The 24,557-nt window shown below is 43.2% G+C and overlaps 2 protein-coding genes across 2 annotated transcripts; one reads left to right on the forward strand and one right to left on the reverse strand.

Moving 5' to 3' along the window:
• Positions 1-1,363: 1,363 nt before the first annotated feature.
• Positions 1,364-13,604, forward strand: slc9a2 (solute carrier family 9 member 2). The gene is made up of 13 exons (XM_041950119.1): positions 1,364-1,911; positions 1,983-2,197; positions 2,291-2,539; positions 4,731-4,981; positions 5,089-5,306; positions 6,296-6,495; positions 6,714-6,803; positions 6,888-6,958; positions 9,203-9,370; positions 9,472-9,577; positions 11,274-11,390; positions 11,607-11,694; positions 12,180-13,604. Exons 1-13 carry the CDS (start codon positions 1,647-1,649, stop codon positions 12,602-12,604), a joined length of 2,463 nt encoding a protein of 820 aa, XP_041806053.1. The 5' UTR covers positions 1,364-1,646; the 3' UTR covers positions 12,605-13,604.
• Positions 13,356-22,790, reverse strand: mfsd9 (major facilitator superfamily domain containing 9). Its single transcript, XM_041950121.1, has 6 exons — positions 22,684-22,790; positions 21,340-21,427; positions 20,610-20,653; positions 16,603-16,732; positions 15,143-15,352; positions 13,356-15,060 (listed from the first exon to the last, which is right to left on the reverse strand). Exons 1-6 carry the CDS (start codon positions 22,768-22,770, stop codon positions 14,225-14,227), a joined length of 1,395 nt encoding a protein of 464 aa, XP_041806055.1. The 5' UTR covers positions 22,771-22,790; the 3' UTR covers positions 13,356-14,224.
• Positions 22,791-24,557: the final 1,767 nt, after the last annotated feature.

Below are 24,557 nucleotides of genomic sequence, written 5' to 3' on the forward strand. Positions count from 1 at the left end.
ATATTAGAATTATGGTCACACATTCTTAAAATTAAGCCTACATATTTTGATTTTGGTCCTTTAGTTTAGTTTCACTGCTTTTATGGTTACATTTAACTTTTCAAAATTTGGTTTCTGTTTTGAACCCTGTCGGGGGGCTTTGGGTGGCTACAAAGACCCACTCACGGTGGAGGCCGGCCACCATGAACCCACCTGTCAAATGCAACATGGAGATCCAGATGTGGTGGAGGCTGCAGAATGCTGAACCACGTCCAGGCACTCCTGCCTTGTCCTGCTGTTCCCAGTTTTAACTTAGTGTCTCATAATTTTTCCATCAGTATTTTGACTTCATGTCAGACATTCAAATGCCATTTTCTAAACATCTCTTAAATAGCCAAGCTCCTCTCTGACTCTCACTCTTGTTACCTTATACACCACTGACTTTAAGTACAACTCTGAGTCATGTTACCTGCAGAGGTTCTCTGATGACTCAGCTGTTGTCGGGTGTATAAGAGAGGGAGAGGAGGGGGAGTACAGGACACTGATAGACAACTTTGTTGAGCGGTCCGAACAGAACCACCTGAGGCTGAACATCAACAAGACCAGAGAGATGGTGATCGACTTCAGGAGGAAGAAGACGCCTTCGCCACTACGGATCAGAGGGGAGGTGGTGGAGGAGGTGGAGGACTACAAATGCCTTGGAGTGGTGATCCACAACAGACTGGACTGGAAATCCAACACAGAGACTGTGCATTAGAAGGGGATGAGCAGACTCTACTTCCTGAGGAAACTGAGATCCTTCAACGTGTGCAGCAAAATATTGGAGATCTTCTACCAGTCTGTGGTTGCCAGCGCCATCTTCTTTGCTGTTGTATGTTGGGGCAGCAGCATCAGAGCCAACAACACCAACAGATTTGATAAAATCATCAAGAAGGCTGGCTCTGTACTTGGACTCAGACTTGAGTCTTTTGAGACTGTGGTGGATCTATCTATCTATCTATCTATCTATCTATCTATCTATCTATCTATCTATCTATCTATCTATCTATCTATCTATCTATCTGTCATCAGTATTGAATTTGAGAGGCAAACTGGTTAAACATTGTATTTTTAAAGAAAAGCGCCTTTAATATGCTCTGTGATAGTCGCACTGTTCCAGTCAACTCTTCATAAAGCGCTTCAGACAAATCACAGAAACTGTGCATTACATGTGAAAGCTGGCACTTGTATCGAAAACAGGTGTCACCGAAACTTACAGAGTGAAAGGCCCGCACGAAAAACACCACGACCCGCCCTTTTTATCTCCCCCAGGTGACAGCCAATCAGGGAAACGCTCGGGGCCGCGCCCAGTCTGTATCGGAACTCGTGGACGCGCCGCAGGTAAATCGCAGGTGTGTTGTCCGGCAGTTTGAAGGAGGCTCCCTCAGCGCACACGATCGTGAGCTCTGAAGGTAATTTAATTAAAGTCAGCAGCAGTGGAGGGTTCAGAGACGCCGGTGGAGCCAGAGCATGCCGGGAAACTAAACTAGTCAACTTTCAGAGGAGAAGCTGAGTTTGGTCTCACCTCAACTGACTTCTTCTCGGTTTCCGGCCGTGCCGTTGGATGGAGTGATTGAGATCCACATCGATTTGGATTACCGTGTGGGGGCTGCGCTTTTTTGTGCACAATGGATTTACGCATTGCCAGACGGACAGGAGCTTTACTCATTGTTTTCACATTTTTGAGTCTTCTGAATGGCTCCAGAGGAGAAATCCCATCCAAACCAACCGCTGGTGTCACGATCTTGCCCCCGGTTAAGCCCGACAATGGCCCCCAGGCCTTTCCAGACGCGGAGAAGGCAAATTTACCGGTGTTTACAATGGACTATCCAAGAATACAGATACCGTTTGAGATCACTCTGTGGGTGCTGCTGGCTTCATTCGCGAAGATTGGTGAGTAACAGTGACATATGCTCACAGCTCCTGTTCCTGTTTGGCCACTAAACTCACATCTCCCTCCTCAGGTTTCCATGTGTACCACAAGATCACCATCTGGGTGCCAGAGTCCTGCCTTCTGATCAGCATTGGTCTGATTGTGGGTGGCATCATGCACTCCGTCCACGAGGAGCCCCCTGCTGTGCTCACCAGCAATGTCTTCTTCCTCTACATGCTGCCCCCCATCGTCCTGGACTCAGGCTACTTCATGCCCACCAGGCCCTTCTTTGAGAACATCGGCACGGTCCGTTACAAACCAGCCACAGCTTCCTGAACCACATTCAGCTTCTTGTTTTTGTGTAAAGACATAAATTCCCTTTCCTCGCTGTGTTTGCAGGTGTTGTGGTTTGCAGTGGTGGGGACTCTGTGGAACAGCATCGGCATTGGCATGTCTCTGTTTGCCATATGCCAGATCGAGGCGTTTGGGGTGCAGGACATCAACCTCCAGGAGAACCTGCTGTTCGCCACCATCATCTCGGCCGTGGACCCCGTGGCCGTGCTGAGCGTGTTTGAGGACGTGTCCGTCAACGAGCAGCTGTACATTGTGGTGTTTGGGGAATGCCTCTTCAACGATGCTGTCACTGTGGTGAGTGGGCTGAGGCTGAATCTCAGAATTTGTACAGGTTAGTGGGATTGTCAGAGGGCCCCGTGACACAAAGCTGAGACCTGCTGCAACATGTTGGCCTGCTTTGAATACCGCTGGGCCACTGCTTGTTGTGAAAGCATGTGAAGTAATGAGAAAGGTGCTATTATAAACAGTGCTTAATATGTTAATGGCATAGTTAGGGATAATAGAGTGTATTTCGGTGACCAAATGCACCTCGAGGGTGCAATCAGGAGCCCTGTGTGCCAGCAGATGCCTGCATGTGGAGAGAAAATCAAATTTAATTGGGAGAGTGTTGCACTCTAGCATCACAGACCAACAACATTTTAGCCTAAGTTCAGTATTTTGCTCTACACATCAGAATCACACACACATATTTCATTATGGGGACTATTGTAGCTCCACCTACCTTTAAGGCCCGGTCTGGGGCTTTTAATTTCAAAACTGGTATTACATGAAATAGTAGAACCAGTATTGTGTTTTCTGAAGCTTTTCTATTCTTTCTCTAAAGGCTCAGCTCAGGTTTCTTCTGATATTGTTCTGTTTGTTCACTCCCTCTTCTGGGTTAGTGTGCACGCATGAGAACATAACGCGTGGGAGGGTAACGTCTGTGCACTGGCAAGATCGGTGAGGAGATAAACTGCTCAGAAATGGAAGTGAGGGAATGCTGTCAGGAACATAACACAGATGTATCCACAGACATGAGCCGAATACCTTTTGGGAGCTTGATACTCGGATGCTGCCAAACCAGTTTTATGAGGTCACTGTTGCATTTGGCTGTATGGGAGGAGTCAACACAAGTGCACACACACACACACACACACACACACACACTATATCTTCTGAAGCTTGATTGAAGCGAGATCATGCTCAAATTTCCCCCCTCGCCCTCTTTTAATTGTACTCAAACACACCTTCTCTCTTACCCACCTACATTAACGCGCTCTTACCTTTGGTGTGCTGACCCTTTTGTTTAGTACACAGTAGCAGAGCTGAAAAGTGAAGACAAACATTTACTCAGGAGACTGTTGTCTGTACGGAGAGCTTTGTGTTGCAGGATTGCACCCATCAAACACGCTGCAATATTTGCCAGAAGTGCAAATACTTCCGATGAGCGCTGCAGTCGATTGTTCAGTTACCAAGGCTTTCCTCTGTACCCTCCATATGCAAATTTAAAACAGGGAACTGTTGTCACCTTACTCTACGCTGAGATCTGCTTTTAAAACATGTTTAGAGGGACCAGTTTGCCTTGTCTCTGATCATTCAAAGGCTTCTTAAGCCTAGTGTTAGACAGGCGTACAATGAATTGATCCCACTAATTGTCTGTGTCGCCAAAACCTGATATAACTTATTCTGATTCGCCATAGAGCGTTGGTGTTGTCCAAAAACTATGATAAAACACATGAGTGAGCCACACTGTTGCTCTGGCTGACATGTGAATGAATCCCACATACAGTGCACCGTCCTGCTGCTGTAAATACTAGTGCACAAAACCTGTGGCTGAAAATAGCCCCGAAAAATAAAAAGACAATGTCCAGAAATAATTTAGCCTTTAAAGAAATGACTGTGTTTTTGACTTGTTGACTTCAGCAGGAACAAACTGGCTTGGGGCTGAGTGCTTCAGGCGGGCTGGGGAATTCAGACAGTGTTGTCTGGTGATTGGTTTTGGGTTTTGTTGTTAAAGATTATATAGAATATCACCAGACGCATCCTTTAAATGAGCCATGTACTAAATAACTACGCATTTGGTAGCCATTTGGTAGTAAATATTAAACCTTGAGCCAAGTGAATGTCCCCATCTCGACTTTTTTTGGTTTTTACATTCTTTGCTATATCTAAAAACGTCTTTCTCTGAAAACCTACATTTAATGGTTCTGAAATGACAAAAACAGTAAGACAGAAGGAACAAGTTGCCCTTGTTCACTGTCAGAGCTATAGGCAACAGGAGGAAAAGGAACAAAGTCAAATAATCACTTTCTGTGAGTCATTCGGGGCGCCTGCTGAAATGAGATTATCAAATTGCAAACAGTGCCGAGTAAATATTTCAATAAATCACTGTTATCTGCAGCTGTGTCATTAAGGGCCACAGCCCCTGACACCACCCATGACCTTTTCATGTGTGGGCTGCAGTGTTTCAGTCTATGTGTGTGAACATGTGTGTGCACGTTTTCAGGTGTTGTACAACATGTTCAACTTTGTGGCGGAGATGCCGGTTGTGGAGCCGGTGGATGTTTTCCTGGGGGTGGCGAGGTTCTTCGTGGTCGGGCTCGGTGGGATGGGCTTCGGCATCCTGTTCGGCTTCGTGGCCGCCTTCACCACCAGATTCACCTCCAAGGTCCGAGAAATCGAGCCGCTCTTCATATTCATGTACAGCTACCTGGCCTACCTGGTGGCCGAGCTCTTCGCCATCTCGTCCATCATGGCGTGAGTGGATGTTAACATTTCTCCAGGTTCAGATATTTGAATGGTGGCCAGTTTCAACGCTGCAAGGATACAGTAAAAACACGGCTGTGTTTTATGTTTCTCTGCAGCATCGTGACCTGCGCCCTCACCATGAAGTACTACGTGGAGGAAAATGTTTCCCAGCGTTCCTGCACAACCATCCGCCATGTGGTCAAAATGCTTGGCTCTATCTCCGAGACCCTCATCTTCTTCTTCCTGGGGGTCGTCACCATAACAACGGAACACGAGTGGAACTGGGGCTACATCCTGTTCACATTGCTGTTTGCTTTTGTTTGGAGAGGTCTGGGTAAGGAGAGGGCGGGGGTGTCTGTGTCATGTTGGAGGTCGGGGTTTGTTTGACTTGGCAGCTGTTGGTTTCTGTTTCAGGATTAAAGGTGCTCTGTGGACTTTTTGACAGTTGGTAGTGCTAGTTTTTAGGGTAGGGTCCCTGTTTTGTTTGTACCGTTTACACAGACGAGGATGCACACGTAAGTGTGCGAGTGTTGTAATTCACATCCGTCTGTTGGTTTCACGCTGTTCCACTGATCAACAGTTGATGGCGGTAATGTGCCAACGAACAGTAAAGTAGCAATAAAGGGGAGGAAGAAGATGACTAAACAGTGCAACATTAAAAATATTTTTCAAAATCGGCTTTGATTATGTCTTCTGAGGGGAAAATGCATTCATCTCGTCTGTCAGACTTTCGGGATGCACACATTGCATTTTGGTGAGTTACACTGAATGCAAACATTACTTTTGTTTGTTTTCACGAAAATTCCACAGGGCACCTTTAACTCTCCTTAGCCATGAGCTGAGAGTCTGCTAAAAGATCAAAACACTGAATAAAACTTTAAAGAGAGACTTAAAATCTTATTTTTGTTGGTTTAATGTCTTACTTTGCTGTAGTGATGTACAAGTGTACTCCAGGACCCCATGACATCATTGTTGGGTGTGGTTACAGGTGAAACAGGCTTGAAGGGCAGCAAAACACTCTCCACCCCCTCCTGAGGAAAATACTGGCTACCATGACTAAATTTGGCTAAATGCTTCAATAGCTAGCTACTTTGTCTGTCTGCTGTTCAGGGCTGGGCAGGTAGTGTACTGTGGGTTTATCAAAGCTTTTTGGTTAAAAATGGCTGCCTGCTGCGGCTGGAAAAGGTTGATGAGAAACAGTAAAGTTCTGGGTCATGAAACCTAATATAAAGATATTATTTGATATTTTTATTATTATGTATTATTCAGCTTCAAGTTTGCTAAACTCTAACATCATGACATTTGTCTACCCCTCCTTCCCAGGTGTCTTGGTGCTGACCCAGATCATCAACCCTTTCCGCACCATCCCATTTAACTTGAAAGATCAGTTCGGTCTGGCCTACGGCGGCCTGCGAGGCGCGATCTCGTTCGCACTGGTCTTCACTCTGCCTGATAACATCGGCCGCAAGAAGCTCTTCGTCACTGCCACAATTGCTATCATCCTCTTCACTGTCTTTCTTCAGGTAAGGGCAGCATCTGTGTGTAGTGTACTAGTAGAATATGACAGAAAGTCTTGAAACAGGCAAGTTTAGAATCAGTTAAGTCGGTCTTCTGTGTACGACTTCAGCCTGTGAAGGTTGAATACATACATGATGCCCAACCTTTGACAGGATTTTTAAAAATCCTCTGTTTTTTTTCTGGGTTCTGCTGAATCTGCGATCTTTCTGTCTCCCCTCCACAGGGCATCAGTATCCGACCTTTGATCGAGTACATCAACGTCCGCAAAACCAACCGCAATCTTGGCACCATCAATGTAGAGGTTCACTGCAGGGTATGCCTCGGGTCGTGACTGTTTTAAATGCGTCATACAGTATGTTTTTGCACACTGTGTTAACGGGTGTCAATTTGCTCTCAGCTAATGGAGCACACCATAGCTGGCATAGAGGACCTGTGTGGACAGTGGAGCCACTTCTACTGGAAGGACAAGTAAGAGCTTTCTGTCTGTTTCTGTCTGTCTGCTCAACAAAAAGCTTTTATTTCACACATACTGCACTTTGCTGTGCTGTATTTATAGTCATGAGTAACCTTCACAATGCACACATCGCCCGCTTCATCTTTAAGTGCTCACTGCTTAACTGCCTCATGTCGTTCACTTTAAAGAGAAAGAATCTGCAGTGAAACTGGATGAGAGATGCAGTCTGAGTTCACCTGCTCTCAGTTTCCCTCTTCGTGCTTTTGTTTGACAATGCTATTGTTCACTCTGGGACTGTGGGGGAATGTTCACAGCCAGTTAGACTCTGGAGTCGTGTTCAGCTTCCGCCATCAGCAGTTTGCTTAGTTAGTGCGGAGCTTCCTGCTGCAGCTGTTCTGAAGAATGCAATATTCTTTCTACTCCTTCAGCTATTCACTCTCCTACAACTTTGAGATAATATTCATTTTGGCACTGTTTTAATTTAGTAAAAAATAAACATTTCCTCACCTTTTTGTGAAAAAACAGCTTAGTTTGTAAATAGGTTGAGGTCCAAACTGTAGTGTCAAGTTCTCTGAGTGAGAGTATATTCATTTTGACCATGATTTACCAGAGAAAATTCATTCCTACTGTGACAAACGTATTTGGTGGGTCGTTTCTGTGGGCATTTTAAGCACAATGACCCTAATTTAATTACAGCTGGTTGAAACCTACAATATGTCATAAACCCAGTGATATATTATTCAGTCAGTCAGAGTTTACTTCATAGTAAGTAATTCAAGTTCAACAAATCTATATGTTTTTATTGTATTCTTTACATTTTATGTTTTCTGAGAGGAAGAAAAGGTCATTTGCAGATTTTTATCTTCAAAGCTGCTATCTTAACAACAACGTTGTGTAGGATATACTGTATGCTTCATATACTGTATAAAGGTTTAGTGCCATATACCTTTATGTTACTGAAATACATACAGTGTACAGTACATACTGTGTATGGAGTATGAAATAAATACACACAAAACATATATAATAATGTTGTCTAGTATGAAATCTGCATCACGGTGCCCAGTACAATATAAACACTCGTAGAAAGAGGTCTTACATACCAAGCTTACTTATTGGACATTTTTATTTCTGTATTAAATTTTTATATGGGATAATCTCCTCATTTAACCTCCACTGCTTCCTTCATCCTGTGACTCCTCTCCATTGTTCCTTCTCTTCCTCATGGCTTTGGTGGCACACTCTTCATGTCTGTCTTGTGAGACGAGTTCCTCAAGTCTCAGAATGCAGATTTTGAGTTTGATTTAACAAGTCAAAACACGCTGTGAAATTGACTGTAACGTACGGAGCTGTCAGACGGTGTTTGCACAGTGTTTTGGTTTTGCACTCTGGCACAGTGCATTCAGACGGACTGTGGGATTAACTGACTTTAAACATTAAGTTTGAGGTTATTCACATTTCAGCAAGACGATAGTGCTAAAATTACAAATAGCCAAAGCATGTTGTTGAGCCTACTGATCATATGTTTAATTGCTGAGGACCAAAATGAATGCAAAAAAACCTCTGAAACAAGTAAGAAGCGCAGAAGGCTGCAGCACAGACCTGTCAGAGCATTACCAGAGGAGATACCAAGTGTGGGTCAGAGATTTCAGCCTGACACCAACTGCAATAAATAAAGTAAGATAAGATAAGAAAATTCAGTGAAAGAGGCAATGAAATTGAAGTAACTTTTAAACAACCGACAACGGTTTTATGTTTGTATGCCATATGTGTGCATTTAGTTTTCATCTGCAAATCAGAAACTAAAGTTAAGGGTCAGCACTTAAAAGGATTGGCCCATGAAAACACATTTACTTATTAATAACTGTTGTTTGTGTAGCCAAAGCCTGATATAGTTGCTTTCTATGTGCCATTGAGCTCCATTGTTGTTCAAACTATTAAAACCACATCAATTAGCCTCACTGCTGCGCTGGCTGACATGTTCCTTTATTACGAACACATTGTTGGTTTTAATCTGTTCAGGGGATTTTGTTGATAATAAGAAAACTGTAACACCTACCTTATTTGACCATCATCGATGGTGCCAATTCAAATCCAATTTGCTGAAGTACAGAGTCAACACAACAAAATAATGTGTCTGTCTTGGTATTTTCTGACTGTACTGTACTTGGCTGGAGGCCACAGGATGTCAACACGGCCCTCACAGATATCTGTTTCCCACAGACTAATCAATGAAATACCCTGTCTGTCCATGGCAGGTTTATGAAGTTCAACAATCGAATCCTGCGGAGGATCCTGATCCGAGACAACCGGGCCGAGTCCAGCATCGTGGCCCTGTATAAGAAGCTGGAGCTGCAGAACGCCATGGAGATCCTGGACACGGTGTCTGGAGACATCAGCGCCGCTCCGTCCATCGTCTCTCTCTAGTATGACACCTCCATCCTGTTTCTCTCACTATCACCTCCTTATTGTCTGCTCAGATCAAAGAGGTGGAGGAACGTAATATCTGTTTTTATTTGTGTTCCAGTGAGGAAAAGAAAAGCTCTGCTAAACCGAAGAAGAAGTTCCTGGCTTCCGACCTTAGGAACATGCATGACATCCTGTCCAAGAACATGTACAAGATCAGGCAGCGGGTAAGATATTGAATCATATGGCAGGATAACAGCTGTGTGCACGCACTTACCAGGCATCATGGAAAGTAACTAAGTACCTCTATTTAAATACCACATTTCAGTGCAGTTTTGGGGTAACTGTGCTTTACTTGAGTTTTTTCCACTTTATACTTCATCTTCACCAAATTTCAGAGGGAACTATTATATTCTTTTCTCCATCTTTTACTCCACACGTCTGACACAGCTTCTAAAATCCAACGCATTGTTGCAGATTCAGACTGACTACTTGGGGTCACATTTTCCCCTATAAGTTCACATCTGTATTCATTGTTGTGTCTTTTTTAAATGATGCGGTTACCACTACGGCAAACACAGACAATATACACAAATTGCTGTTTGATGGAGTAAAAACAGGGGGCTGTCCCCAGTCTTCATGCATTTGCATTTTGCTGTTGTCCCAGTAAACTGTCACCTACTCACATTCAGTCATGGGATATCTGAACACTTGTTGGCCTTAGATGGATCAGCAACAGCAGCACAGTCTCACATGTGCTCCTCATCATCGCTGAATGTTTTCCAACACCTGAAATGAAGCATCTCTTTTCCAAAACTGCAGTTCTGACGTGTCCTTTTTACCTTCTACATGAAAAGGCAGCAGCAGCTTGAAAGGACGAGAGCAGCGTCAAATTCTTTCACTGAAATCCTGTGATCTCTGTCAGACATGTCTGTTTGTAATCAGCTGAACAGACGTCATTTTCATCCCAGATTCCTTGTAAACTAGAATCTGGAAAGATTTTTATTCGACGTCTCACTCACGCAGACGGCGTGATTCTTCCGAGCGCTGGAAGTCACAGCTGTTTTGCATGACCACAGACCACAGACCGCAGCCAGCAGTACTTTTCCATTAGTGACATCGTGACATCACCCTTTTAGAAGGCGCACAGAGACGCTTTGATGTGCAGACAAATAAGAAGCATATGCTTCTGTTCTAGGTGGACGATTTGTCTGATTATCTTAATAGTCTCTCTTTTATGGCCTCTCATCTCCCTTCACATATTTCCAGTTCTGTCTCTCTCTCTGTCCCCTTCTGTCTGTGGTGCTTTTGTTAATTTTTTTAAACATTGAGCACTTTCTTTGTTCCCTTTTTGACCTCACATAATGTTAGAAATGTCACAAACTGTGAAGTTAACATGAGAGAATATGAAACTGGTTCCCATTCTCTGACCATGCCGACCTCTTGTAAAATAGATAAGAGCGTTTTGTTGTCATGAGACATTTCTCTTCCGAGCAATGGCAACCTTTAGAGTGTTTGTAGGCGGTTGCGTTTGTTCGAACTAATAGCTGCAGGACAGAGAGGACTATGTTGACAGTGATGAGTACGCTTCAAGGAGGAGGTTAGTGTGGCAACTCCAAACAGAGACACCCACCCTTGCGGGTCAAACAGGTGTGGCCAGTTTTGGTTGAGTAATCTGAGCTTTAAAGAATGCTGTCTCCTCTCAAAGCATCTTAACGGCCTATTTGTCACAGCCGCCATCTTCACAGTCAGTGGATTTTATTGACCTAAAGGCTGAAGCACTGCGGCCACCTGTAGGGTGACTTTATCACAGATGGACACTTGGACACTGGAATCTGTGAGCAGGAAGCGACCACCAGTGGCCTATGTCTGTGTGTGTGTGTGTGTACATTGAACCTTTTTTTTTTTTTTTTAAATATCCAGACGGTGGCATACACAAGTAAGCACGCCCTTCCCAATGACAGCCACACTAAAGAGATACTGATCAGACGCCACACCAGCATCCGACGAAGCCTCCGACCCGGCAGCTTTCAGACATCGGTAAGCAGGAAGACTCTGACTGTAGCTGGCATTTACCTCAGCTAATATGTGACTCTCACTGCAGCCTTTTAGTCAAAGTAGGTGAGAAACCTAATAACCTAATTAAAAGCAGAGAATCCAGGTCAAACATGAGGGTCACTGTCTTTATCCCACCCCTTGTTCATCATTCTCTTTTTCCTCTATCGATCTGCTGTTTCGTTCCTGTGTTTTTCTCAGGTGGTGCCCAAATCTCATAAGTACTTCTCGCTTCCTGCTGGGAAAAGTCTGGACTCAAGATTTCCTCCTGGGAGGCTGAGCTACACAGGTAGACTTCTTAAACTGATGTATCGTCCTCCTTTTTTCTCTTCACATCAGGTCAAAATTTCTCTTTGTCCAACGTTTTGGTTTATGACAGAATACCTGCAAAGTAATAACATTCCCATCAGCCTCAGGTGTACTTTGTTTAGTGCCAATTTAGCATGCTAGCATGCAAAACTAAGATTGTGAACGTGATAAACATTTGAGCATGTGAACGTTACATAACCGTAACATTTTAGATCAAAGCTGTCCAGTCTTACAGATGTCACCACCATTCCATTAAATGGGAATATTTTGTGTATAATTTCATACATATTACCCCCCAAATATCAGCCGGTTTAAAGGTTGAACTCTGTGCCAAAATTCATTTCCTCATTCTTCAATGACCATTCCAGTAATATTTACATGCAGTTGTATTAATTTTGTGGTTTGATGGCATCAATTCACCAGATACTTTCTTTACAACTTTACCATTTTCTTCACGTGTCCCAGATGATCAGGAAACAATGTCAGAGGTTGCCTACCCCTCCAGTCGCTCTCGGTTTCGCCAGCCTGAACGCTCCTCCTCCAGAGCCATGATGCCTCTACGCAGGTTGGACACCCTGAAAGAGGTGCCCTCTGTTGTTGACATGCTGGATGAACACACAGTGGAGGAGAGAGGCCGGACAGGGCGTGGCATGTCCAGAACAAAGTCCTCTTCCAGCGATTCCCACATCCCTGCTCCTCGGCGTCAGCCCCGCTCCTCTGCTGACAACGACAGCGCCTCGGCTGACAACTTCAGAAATGGGCATCATGAGGCAGAAGAGGAGGAGCAGCAGCCTCCGTCTCCGTCTCCAGCCTGGGCTGCTGAACCCAGAGACAACACAGCACAAAACCCGCTGCTCAGACGGCCTCAGTGGAACCAGAAGAAGATGTAAAAGTGTCCCTGGCTTTCAGAGAGCAGCTGGACTGCCACAGACTGGGTCTCAGGATCTCAGCTCCAGGGTCTCTACATAAAACTGTGTCTTCATACTATTCCTTTATTAGAGGTGAGCCACCCTTCAAAATGAGCCAAAATGGACAGTAGTACGTTAGAGGCAGAGCAGTCGGCCACAGCAGAGGCTCAGTGTATTATAGTGAAGGACCTGTATGAGCTGACGACAGCTGCCAATCTGTGTAGTTATTTCAACCATTCACATCAGTGGGATTTTAAATACTTCTCATCTTCCTGTAGGATTTTTTAAATGTTCAAAGACAATGTAATTTAAACTATTTTATATTAAGTAATTATTTCTTAGTCTTTGCATGTAAATATTGTACTTTTTTGTATTTTATTGCCTTTTGTGTGTGACAGTCGTATGATTGATGATACAGGTTTTGTATAGAGGCCATTAGTTTAGCATGAACTACTGCTGTGCAGCACAAAGTACTGTCTGTTACACTGATGTACCTCAGAAATCTGGGCCCACTTCATTTTCTCTTTTTTGTAATAAATTTTGAATGTTGCTCAAAGTTGTTGTTAAGCGTTCTCGACTAAACTACAGATGCAATGACAGCTTACGACGCTGCACTGAAGGCACCACCCATGGAGGAAGAGGAGGTGGGAAGTGTGTACAATATGCATGACAGAGTTGAATGCAACATCCAAACTGCAACAGTTTCATACACAAGTCAAAACACCATAGACTCACATACAAATGCTGTTTATTCCTTGTGACTTTTTGGCATATACTTCATCGATTCACTGACTTCTGTACATTATACCATTTTCCTTCTTAACATTTGGGTTTTTAAAAACAGTGGTGCTCAGTATATATCTGAAACTTAAACATTTTTTTCTTTGAATCTCCATGTAAGCATAGTCTAAGATAAATTAAGAAATCCCTAACTGTAAAACTGAAGAATTAAAAACTAGAGCAAACATTTGCTCACATTCCACCGTATGAACCATTCCTGATGTAGTGCATTAAGACAAACAACTGGCACTGAGGTAAAGTGTGTTATTAATTATTACTATTTCTACAACATGTGATCTACCTTGTCTGGAGCATTACTGCCTCAGATGTTAAAGGAGGATCACCTTTGTCTTGTATTTTGGTGATGCAGTTGAGGTTATTTTGACTTGCAGTTTATCATCTGCAGGTTGACAGTAGCACCTGGGACTTTGGGCAATGTAGTGGTTAGACAGTTGCATTAAAAATAAAAGTGTGCAATGTTTATAGTCAAGCTGTCCAAAGTAGTGTGAGCCAAAATAAAGGCCCATATGTTTCTGTCTGATCAAACTTTAGCACAGGGGGAAGCGGGTTAAACTTCTCCACCCTGACTTCACCTCAACGCTGTGCTTGAGGTGTGAAGCCGCTCTTCCTGCGAGACGGACTGCAGTGCTGGTGGTGACGAGCCATTTGGACCCTGTGATGCATCCTCTGGAAAAGGCATCTGAGCAGGAAACATCGCTTCATGAGTCCGCTGCTCATCTTCACAGCTGGCCTACAAATAAGAGCACTTCTCCGTGTGGTAGATTTGCATTCGCTTTTGTCATTTTAAATTCATTCAGTTACTCAGAGTTTGGCTATTTTTGCCATCCTTCTCCTGTCCCATTTGGGGATCCTGATGAGTAGTAAACCTACAGCTGCAAGAGCTAGGACCACTCCCAGACTGGGGGGACCACATGGGCTGAACTCCTGGGCCAGACCAGAGAGGAGAGGGGCCAGGACTCGGCCAACGGCTGTAACTGACTGCCCGGCTCCGATCAGAGTCCCACTGGCCTGGACCCCTCCTCTCTGCAGCTCCAGGTCTGTGACGCATGTCCGTCCAATAGAGGTGGAAATGGCAAAGAAGGTGGAGGTGAGCAGCACCTGCCACACACTGGAAGCAGCAGCGTACAGTAAGATGAGTGAACAGGTGAGAACTGTGGAGTGAAGCAGCAGAGCAGGCATGTCGTTCCCATAAAGCTGGGTGACCGGCCCCACCAAGAACCCAGCCAGGGCCCCCAAGGTGCTGCTATAGCTGATCAGATAACCCGTCACCTTTGGTTTAAGTGAGAAACGCTCCTCCATTGCCAGAGAGAAGTTACTGTAGTAAAGCATGATAGCTATGGCCATCAGAAGACGCACCAGGAACAGGTCCCACATGTCAGAGGAGGCCACCATGTGGATCTTGGAGCCCACCGAGGACAGCTGTCTCCAGGCAGGCTGCAGCAGAGACACCTCCCTCCACCTGAGACCACCTCGGTGCTTGCCTGCAGCTCTGGAGCCTGGATCAGTCTCTGCTGCCAACACAGACCGATGACTGTTTGCATGAGAGCCATTGTGAACCGACTTACTGCAGTTGTGGCTGGAGTTAGTGTCAAAACGGTGATTTAGCGCCTCGCTCCACGGTAACATCCACACCAGCCCTGGAATGATAAACACAAGATGTTAGACAAATGTTTCAAATACGGGCTCTATGAAATCAGTTTCCCTCCACGTTCTACACACCTGCATTAATAAGGAAGATAGCTGCACAGGTAAAGGACGATGTATAAAAGCCACCTTCGTGCTCCGTGAGGTAGCCACCCACCACCGGACCCAGGATGAAGCCAACACTGGAGGCTGCATTGAAGTGTCCCATCACCAGAGGGCGCTCTGACTCAGACACCAGGTCAGACAGCAGGGCTCTGCAGATGGACAGGGAGTGCTTGAACAGCCCTGAGACAGAGAACAGTCAACACACAGTCAGAGTGGGAAGCTGACTGATCTTTAACATAAAGGTGGCTTTGTGCAAATTATGAAAGTTTTGCTATTTGGAATGAGAATTTAACGCCAAAGCAAAAATTAATCAGCTGCCTATTTATCACCATACTATGCAACTGTCACTCAGGAGAATGACTTGTAGTCAAGCTGTGTTAGGAAGCTACTTTGAAAGCATAGATCTGCAAGCTACTAATTAATTCATAGTGGAAGACGTGAATTAATTAGTCTGTTTAACTGAGGCTACACAGAAAAGGTAGTTCAAACTGTATCTGGGTTGTACTTTGGTAAAAAAAACAAAACAAAACAAGAAGCTCAAATTTGACAATATACATTTTAACAAAGTTGAGTTAATTGCCCACTTCCTAAAAGTGCCCAACTTCTCTATTCAAAAGTGCAAGGAGTTCCAGCTTTGGTTTTGCAGTCAGTGTCCATCAGTGAGACTTCTAGAAACTAGAGTTTGCACCAAGTGAGGTTACTCATTTAGTCAGGTAACTTCTAAAATAGCATGCAACAAGTTTTCTGAACTTTCATTAATACATCGCAATAATCAATAGTTATGACCAATTGACACATAGTATATTAAAATGATGCATTGCATGGACGTGCACTCACAGCGGTCAGGACGAAAGAAAAAGGGAGTGTGGCTGGTCAAAGGAGGCTCAGTTACAGTAGTTACATAGTTTGCAACTTCACTACACAACTACACAAAAAATGACAAAAAAGTAATTTAACTACTTAAGTCAGTATGCAAATATGTATATAGTTGAACTACCAGCAAGTTACTTCAAGTTACTTCAAGTTACTTAGATGCAGTTTACTACTCACCAACATTGAGTTTAAGTTCATAAATTCAAACAAGCAAATTAAATGATCCCAATCGTCCTTCTCCAAAATTCTTCAACAGCATTTTTTACATAACTGTCCTTTTAGAAAAGCTTGGACAGAGAAGAAAATATGTGCGATAATGAAGAAATATTGTGAAAATGTTGACTTGTCATAGTAGGAAAAGCACATGTGTTACTAATAACATTACAGTAGCCACAGCTCCGTTCTATTCAGGTGTCCCAGTCAGGAGGGTGTGACAGTGAGTCAGAACTGTCACTGCATTTAACTTCATTCAAAATGTGATTATTTCCACCTGTGCTGTCCCTGCTGTCACATGTCAGGACGCCTTCTGTGAAAAAGACCTGCAGTCTGGGACTTACCCACAGGTATCCGTGCCAGGACAAACAAAGCGATGCTGGTGGACATCCCGAGAAGGCCGTAGCCTAGAGCGCTCAGCAGCAGACAGCTCAGCAGAGAGTACCTCCGTCCCACCACGTCACTCCAGCTGCCCTGCCAATCACACACAGGAAGTGACGCACAACCGCAAACAGAAGTCCAACCAAATTTGACTGTAGTTCTCAAACATTTTCACATCAAGGACCCCTAAACTGACACAAATTAGACCATGGTCCCCCATTTGATAAGAATTTTGCTTTTAGATGTTTTATTAAAGAAAGTGTATTAAACCTATGACCGAAATAGTCAAACATTCAGTCATTGCATTACTTTGTGATGGATCACTTGTGGATTACAGTGAAAATCAACGATTCCCCTTTTCAAGGAGCCCAGGTCTCAGTTTGAGAACCACTGCTCTAAAAGACGTTTAGAGGAGAAATTATGGATATTTGTCCTATGAAACATCTGGATAGGTGGAGTTGAGGCCAAAATTTTGGGATTAATCACAAATCCAACAAATGGAGACAAACGGAGAAAAGTATCTCCAAACACAGGTGTGAAGGAATTTTCTGTCACTTGACTACACCTAGTGGGGGCTTCAGGATCATGGTCAGACAAAGGGGTCGTCTTCAGGCCAGCTCAGGATCCAGGTGAAGGGAGAGGTCTGTTTTGCAGAGTTTCTTTTGAAAGTTTCTAATGTTGGTTGTGAACACCTGGGTGTAAGCATGAGCCATAGAGCTTTGTGTCGGAATGCAGTCCTCCCAGTTAATGTTAAAATGATATTAAGGTTAATAAAGCAAAAAGAGTAGAAACAAAGGGTTGAGCTTGGTGCCGGTTCTCGCAATGGAGGTGCATTTGATAAATGCTGTAATCCTAGACAACTAATTAGCAGTGGGGAGAGTTGAAACGTTCTAAGACTGTGGGTTCAAGGGGGAACGCTATAGCAGCACCACAGGGTGGTTTGTTCTGGGACAGCAACAGGCTGTTTCATCACAGTCGAAGGCACCACTGAGGTTAAAACTTTGGGAAAGATGTCTCTGTGGTCGGCTGAAAAATGCTTATTTTGTTTAGCCAAGAACTGGTGGAACCTGTCCTGTGATCTGGGGAAACGGGGAGGCTCTGGTTGGCATATGTACCCGGAGGCCTAGGCCCTGAAGTGTAAGCTTGTACAGTATACACAAGGGCGGGAGTCTTTTTGGGTTACCGTAGCTGTTTCACACTACCACTGACTAAAAAAAGGAAAAGCTGGAAGACTTCTATGCAGCAGAGTGTGAAGTTGCAACCTGGGTAACAAACAGTCGTTTGTTAAAGTAGAAACAGAGAGTAAATTGCTAATTGGCAAATTCTGATTGTAATTGGCAATTGGCAACTGAAAAAATGGCGAAAGGTGTGAGAGCCCGGTGGCAAATAAATGTTGATCCTGGCTCACTCCCTAACTCAACAAACTGACTGACATCACTTTGCAAAGTTTCTTGGAATGTAAACTACTGTTCGTCTTGAAGGTGTGTGAAAGGGCGCAATGAGTGTGCATGTGTATGTGGGTGTGTGTTACTGTATTGAGAGGATTGAAACGACTTCTTGAGCTAAACTGAGAGGCTAAGGAAGTAGCAAGTGAGGACCCCCAGAGTGGAGGAGCTTGCCACTTCCCTTCTGGCTTTCACAGTCAGTGTAGATCTAAAAATAAAATCCCCCCTTACACCGCTTCCCCTGTAGGACAGAGAAACAGAAAGAAAACCTTGTTCAAACTAAAAAACCTCATGGACATAGAACGATTTGCACCTGTTGCTTCTTCTTACTGCTCCTCTTTATCTGATCTGGGTTTAAGTTAATCTAAATAAAAGTTTGGTTGCCAGAATTTGTCTGGCGTTGTTCGGTGGTTTGCTCCAGCGGCCGACTTCCTGCTTCGCTTGATCAAACTCAGAGGTTCACTTTGCTCTCCAATTCAAAGAGATAATGTGGACAAAGAGTGTGTCACCACTAGCAATGGAGGAGAGCAAGCATCCAGAGCACATTGAAGACCCTCAGAAAATTTCTGATGAGTGGGAAAAGCGGACCACAGGGTTGGAAAGTGCCTGGCTAAAGGCGGGAACATTTGATGTGAATGTGTGTAAGATTATGGAGTTTCGAATAAAAGATTACAAATCAAACAACAAAAGTAAGTGTTGTGGTCTGGGTTTTGTGTTCGGTTTGTTTTGGTTTTTCTGTTTCTCTGGTCGGTTGTGGCTCCCTGAGAGTTCGGCAGACGAGGCACACCTGCTCTCAATTCCCACCAATCAGCCTCTCCATATAAACCCGGTCACGACTCCGCTCCTGTGCCAGATAATTCCGTCCTGTTCGGTAGAGTCAAACGGTCTCCAGTTGTCTCCAGTGTACCAGAAGAGGTTTTTTTTGAGTGTTCTTTCTTCTGAGAAATCACCAGTGTCTTTTGTTTTTTCTGTGTGCCTTGCTGCTGTTGCTCCAGTGCTTTTCCCTGAGTTCAGCTGTTCCAGCTCCCAATCCAGCCAGTCTTCTGCCGCCACCACCTGTGCCTTTTTGCCAACCTGTTTCCATTAAAAACCTTGAACTCTGTGCTTGTGTCTGCCTCTGCCTCAGTGGGTCCAGAACAAATTCATTGCATAACAGTAAGAAGTGTCAAAAGAGCTAGAATTTATGACACTTGTTTAAAAATTGAGTGGACGGCCAGTTTGTTCATGTGCTGGCCCTTGTTGCGCATGGATCTACATATGGGGGAGGGGGATAAATGAGTTAATACGGATAATAGGATCCAGGTGAAGGGAGAGGTCTGTGTTGCTCTGCTGGAGTACAATGTAGCTGTCGGGTTGTTTAGAGAAACTGGTGCTCCCAGGACAAAGGACTGATCACGGGAAGCATCCCTCAGAATCGAGGTGGCATCAGGCAGTGTTCACACTGTGTTGATAATCTCTCTGTTCTCCTCAGCCAAGCATCATAAACCTTCCTGCATTAAGACATCGAAGTCTCCAGACAGCTTTCCTTGGGGGAGCACAAGTAGATAACACAACATTTTTCCTTCACAACAGGGAGTGTGTGGCGGCACTAAACTGAGGCAGAAATCCCAAAGCAAGCAGCCAAGGCCTATAAGACTTTATTAGATTCTCACCCTGTCTCTCTCTGTCATGCACACACACACACACGTACGTGTGTGCGCGCACGCGCGCGCGCGCACACACACACCAGATGAAATAATGAAATAAGGACCAATTGAGTTTGCTGTGTTCTGGATGTTGCCTGGAGGGATTATCATAGAGACCCAGCTGTTCACGTCTCCCTACGTTTATCAGGACTCAGCCGGTCTGCATGCAGGAACCAACAGATGACTCCTTATCTGTCTAATTTGTCGCATGACCCCTGAGAATTAAACCAATTTCAGGAGCTCTGGGTGGCAGGAAAGAGATGCAGAAAGCTGAAAATCTTGCTTGAAATACTGGACTTAATGTAGAGTACTGTGCATTTGGTAATTTCTTACAGGAGGAACGTGGTTTTAATCATCAAGACTTTGATTTTTTTATTCTATCATTAAAATGTTAATTCACTGACAAGGGGATTCCCCACCAGCCAGTCAGAACTAAAGAAGCCTCTTGGATGAGAGGCGAAACATCTTCTAGAACCACAAGCAATTCCAGTTTTCTTTGGAAAGCACTTAGGGAACAAAAATCACTGATAAAGCATGTCCTCAGTGTCCAGTCAGAGTGTGTTAAAGGGTAATCCGTACCTCTGTGTGAAAAGAGTGATATCTGCGGCTATCTCAGACTAGCTTGTGTGTGTGAATGAGCAGAGACTTGGTGTATTGTGTGACCACAACCAACCTAAAACAGACTGCGTTTATTGTCTTCGTGAAATTCCGGAGTTGACATGGAATGTGGTCATTTTGGCCACTAACTGTGAGCCTTGTCAAGCAGGAAAGGCTGAATAGAAGATAGAGACAGTGTTCCAGGTTTCTTTTCTTTCAGAGAGAAACAAAGTCAATACTTACAACAACTGTGCTTGAGAAGAGCTGTAAGATCCCATATGTAGATCCTGCAACAGTTTGATATTATTTGTGATATAAAGCACAGAGCAGACACCACATGTGTTCAGATCCAAGACGCTGACATACTGTTAAGACTTGACTGTCAAAGCTCATCATAATCCAAGAGATGTGCAACAAGGAAAACGGACAATGGGACATTCTAGCTTTTTCCACAAACACATCTTACAGTAAATGAAACCTAACTAAAGCTCGAGGGCACATTTGTTTTCAACATTACATTTATTCAGGATGCAACAAATTATTATTATCTTATTTTATCTCTCTGTCATTTTCCTACTAATTAATTCATTTATTTTGGAAAATGACAGAAAATGGTACAAGATGCAACTCATAATTTCCAAAAAGTCCAAAACTACGGTGGCCCTGAGAGGTCATCACTGCGACTCAACAAAATAGACAGATAGACAAAACACAAATGAGGAAAACACAACCAAATACATAACTTGCAGTTTTTCTGCATTTGGTTGTATTTTCTGAATCAGGCTGACTGACTGATTCATGAACTAATTCATTGAAGTTGTGTGTCCCGGTCATCAATCATTCTCTTCAAAAAACCAAAGACTTAATAAAACTTTATCATTGGCCTCTCTGTTTGTGTGAGCTCTGACCAGCAGATCATCATTTGGTCAGTCATGTGGTTGTAACTTAAACAGATTACTTTGTGCAAACTCACCTACAATCCCAGCCACCGTGGGACTTGCTCCAAGAGCTTTGACATGATGGCTGAGCAGTGGGATGATCATGCTCACCCCAAACAAGTCCTAACAAAGACAAGGAGGTGAAGGAGAAGGAATGAGGACCAGGAATCAGCCCAGAGGTATCCAGCTGTTATCATTATCAGAATTTTATTACGTCGGAAATCTCTGAACAGAAGGAAACCCGTAGGTCAAACATATACTGTAAAGCCAGCTTCCTGTATTCAACACAGAGACAGAGGGGCGGCTGAAGCAGCTGCAGAACTCTGTTTGTCTGCATTGCTGAGATCTGAGCTGATCTTGCCAAACTTGAAGATTGAAGTCACACAGCATTTCATACAGTGTTCCACAACTACTTATTACACTAATAGCTTAACTCTCAGAGGCATTACTGTCCCGAGCAGTTTCTGAGATGCCTGGCTGCCTTAATTAGATGATCACTTATGAGCTATGCAGGCTGAAAATGTAAAGTTAGTTTTCTGAAGAAAGACCGCAGGGCAGCTCTTAAAACAACATGGATATTATTTAGCCTGATCGTCTTTAGAATTACATTGGCTTTCTTGGTTACTAAGAATGATGTAGTGTATCTTCTGGCATTGGTTTTCACCACGCTCTTAAATTCAGGAAGGCAGCCGTCCCCTTTGCAGCACATTTCACTGACAGCAACGCTTTGAAGAGGCAACACTCGATACACTCAGAAGAGTCAAAACAACCTGCCATGTTCTGTAACATCTTCTTTATTTGGAGAGGCTGCCTGCCTTATAAATTTAGGGCAACATATTTCAATTTCACACACCAAATGTATGTACAGATAAAAGTGGTTGCTTTTTATTTTGAGTGGCCAGAAAGTATTTCTGATGTACTTGCAGATACATATGAGCTACCTTTAAAAAGGAAACAATTACCAAATCATCACAAAAGTGCAATGCGTGCCTATGATCATCTGTGATGGGGTTATACTGGCCTTATACTTGATATTTTTAAAAAATATCTCAAATTATACTGGATAGCACAAAATGTCCTTACTCTCTACAATAAAAAGTGTTTTATAATACATTAACTATTACAGCTGGGAAATGTGTGGCTGTAGATATCAGCTACATTTGACACCAAACGTGACATTGACATTTCTTTTTTAAACTACCAGCAAACACCCTGAAGGCACCTTGGTCATTTTTGTATAGCTACAACATGAAGCACACCTCTAATCTGTGAATTATGAAATGTACTGCTTGCATCATGCATCAAGTGATGAAATAATGACCGAAAAGTTCAGTCAGTCTGCTGAGCCCAGCGCCGTGCAGTGTCAGTAAGCTACTCACCATGAAGCCCACTACATATACACATTGTATGACGCTGGTCCGTCCTCTGGCTTTCAGAAATAAAGTGCTACATTTCTGGTCGTTCATCCTCCCGCTGTGACCGCACGACTGTAGCCAAAGCGGAAGTGCTCATCTGAGCTACTGTAAATCAACCAAACAGAAAACACGTCCCGGCGGAGCTCGCGCACACCGGGGGTGGGACTAATCTGCTCGGGTTTAAGCCTCTCCACAAATACGGCATGTGTGAAATTTAGCTGTTTTAATTGTTGTAAGGTTGAAATATACGTCCTGCAGTGAATTCACTGCACGACTGGTGGTTGACTTCTCGGGTGTTGAACTGTGGTCTGTGCGGACTCACCCGCGGCTTTGCTGACAGTTGGTATTGTCCGCCGACGTCACAGTACTCGATCGCGGAAATTGCTATTGATAAACGGGTGAAAAGATTTGATTTTTGATTTGATGGTTTTAAAACATTACAGTCATCTCTCTACGACAAAAGAATTATCTCCCTCTATGCCCAACTGTTGGTTATTTTATTTCATTTTATACTTTTCCGCGTTAGCATTTATTTATTTGACATGAATTCTGTATGTTTTTGTTATCAGTTTCAAACATACATTTATACATAGTCTATAGCCTATATAATGCTGACTGTCCACTTTTTTAATTTTTTTAATTTTTTTTAATTTTGCATACCTAAGTACTGTTGCAAATACCAAGAAATGACTGATCATTCCCATAATTTAGATTATATAGATAATGTAACGAACAAAAAAGAAAACAAACAAACAAATCCCTGTCACAAATAAAATAAATCCTACAAACAAATACACAAATCAATGAATAAAATCCCTTCTTCACCACCACCAGCAAAAAAAAAAAAAAAGAGGAAATATTTATTTTAATCTCGCGGTTTAGGTGCTTGTATCTTTCACTCTCATTAACTTATCAACATTATAACTAATTGCTATTTATTTTGTTTTCAGCAGTACAGTTTAGACTGACTGAGACTGTTGATTGTGACTTTTGCGCCACCTGCTGGACAAACTGCGGCAACATTATGAACAACACACTGCAAAGCAGTTATGGAGGACTTTACAGTAACTTGCTGGTTACTATGCTGCCATAGATTATAAACTTGTGTTTTACAGTGAAGTACTTAAGCATGTATAGGCTTAGAGCAAAAACATTACCATATACATAGGTAAGTGCTTAACTTTACTGTATTTCATAGATAATTTACAGTGTACCACGAGGCACAACTACTCTAGTTTACTGTGTTGGCAATACGCAGGACTGGAGTATTTACTGGATGATGAAATGCAAACGCTGTACATTTAACACTACAGCAATATGAGTTAATACTTAATACTACAATGATCGAAATAAGACCATCACAAGGACCCAGTGATACATTAGATTATTTTATAGTTATATAATCTCTCTGTTTGGGCCACACCAACAGTTTAGAACATCCAAGTAAATATTGTGGCTACAACAAAGACCTAACCTCTTTGTTAGAATGACTTTAACTAAACCTGAATGAAAAAAGAAAACCTTTGCAATTATGACATATATTCTGATATGATAATAAAAGTCTTTAACATACAGTTAACCTATCTGAAAATAACCAGCTGTAGCTACCCTCCCACTTATTTTAAAGGGTGGTTACTTCCTGAGCTGATAACAATTAATCAGCAGTCCTTATCATTCAAACATGTTCTATTTACAACCTTGCACGGTGCTGAAAAATTAAATCTTTGGCTGTGGGGCCATGGATTATATGAACAGGATGTAGAGTTTGCTAAGTCTGATACAGTATATTTGTCTTACAAATGCATTTGTTGGACTGTTCAGTATGTGTTGCACGCTTT

Source organism: Chelmon rostratus, chromosome 13 (assembly GCF_017976325.1).
Source record: "Chelmon rostratus isolate fCheRos1 chromosome 13, fCheRos1.pri, whole genome shotgun sequence".
Lineage (NCBI taxonomy): Eukaryota > Metazoa > Chordata > Actinopteri > Chaetodontiformes > Chaetodontidae > Chelmon > Chelmon rostratus.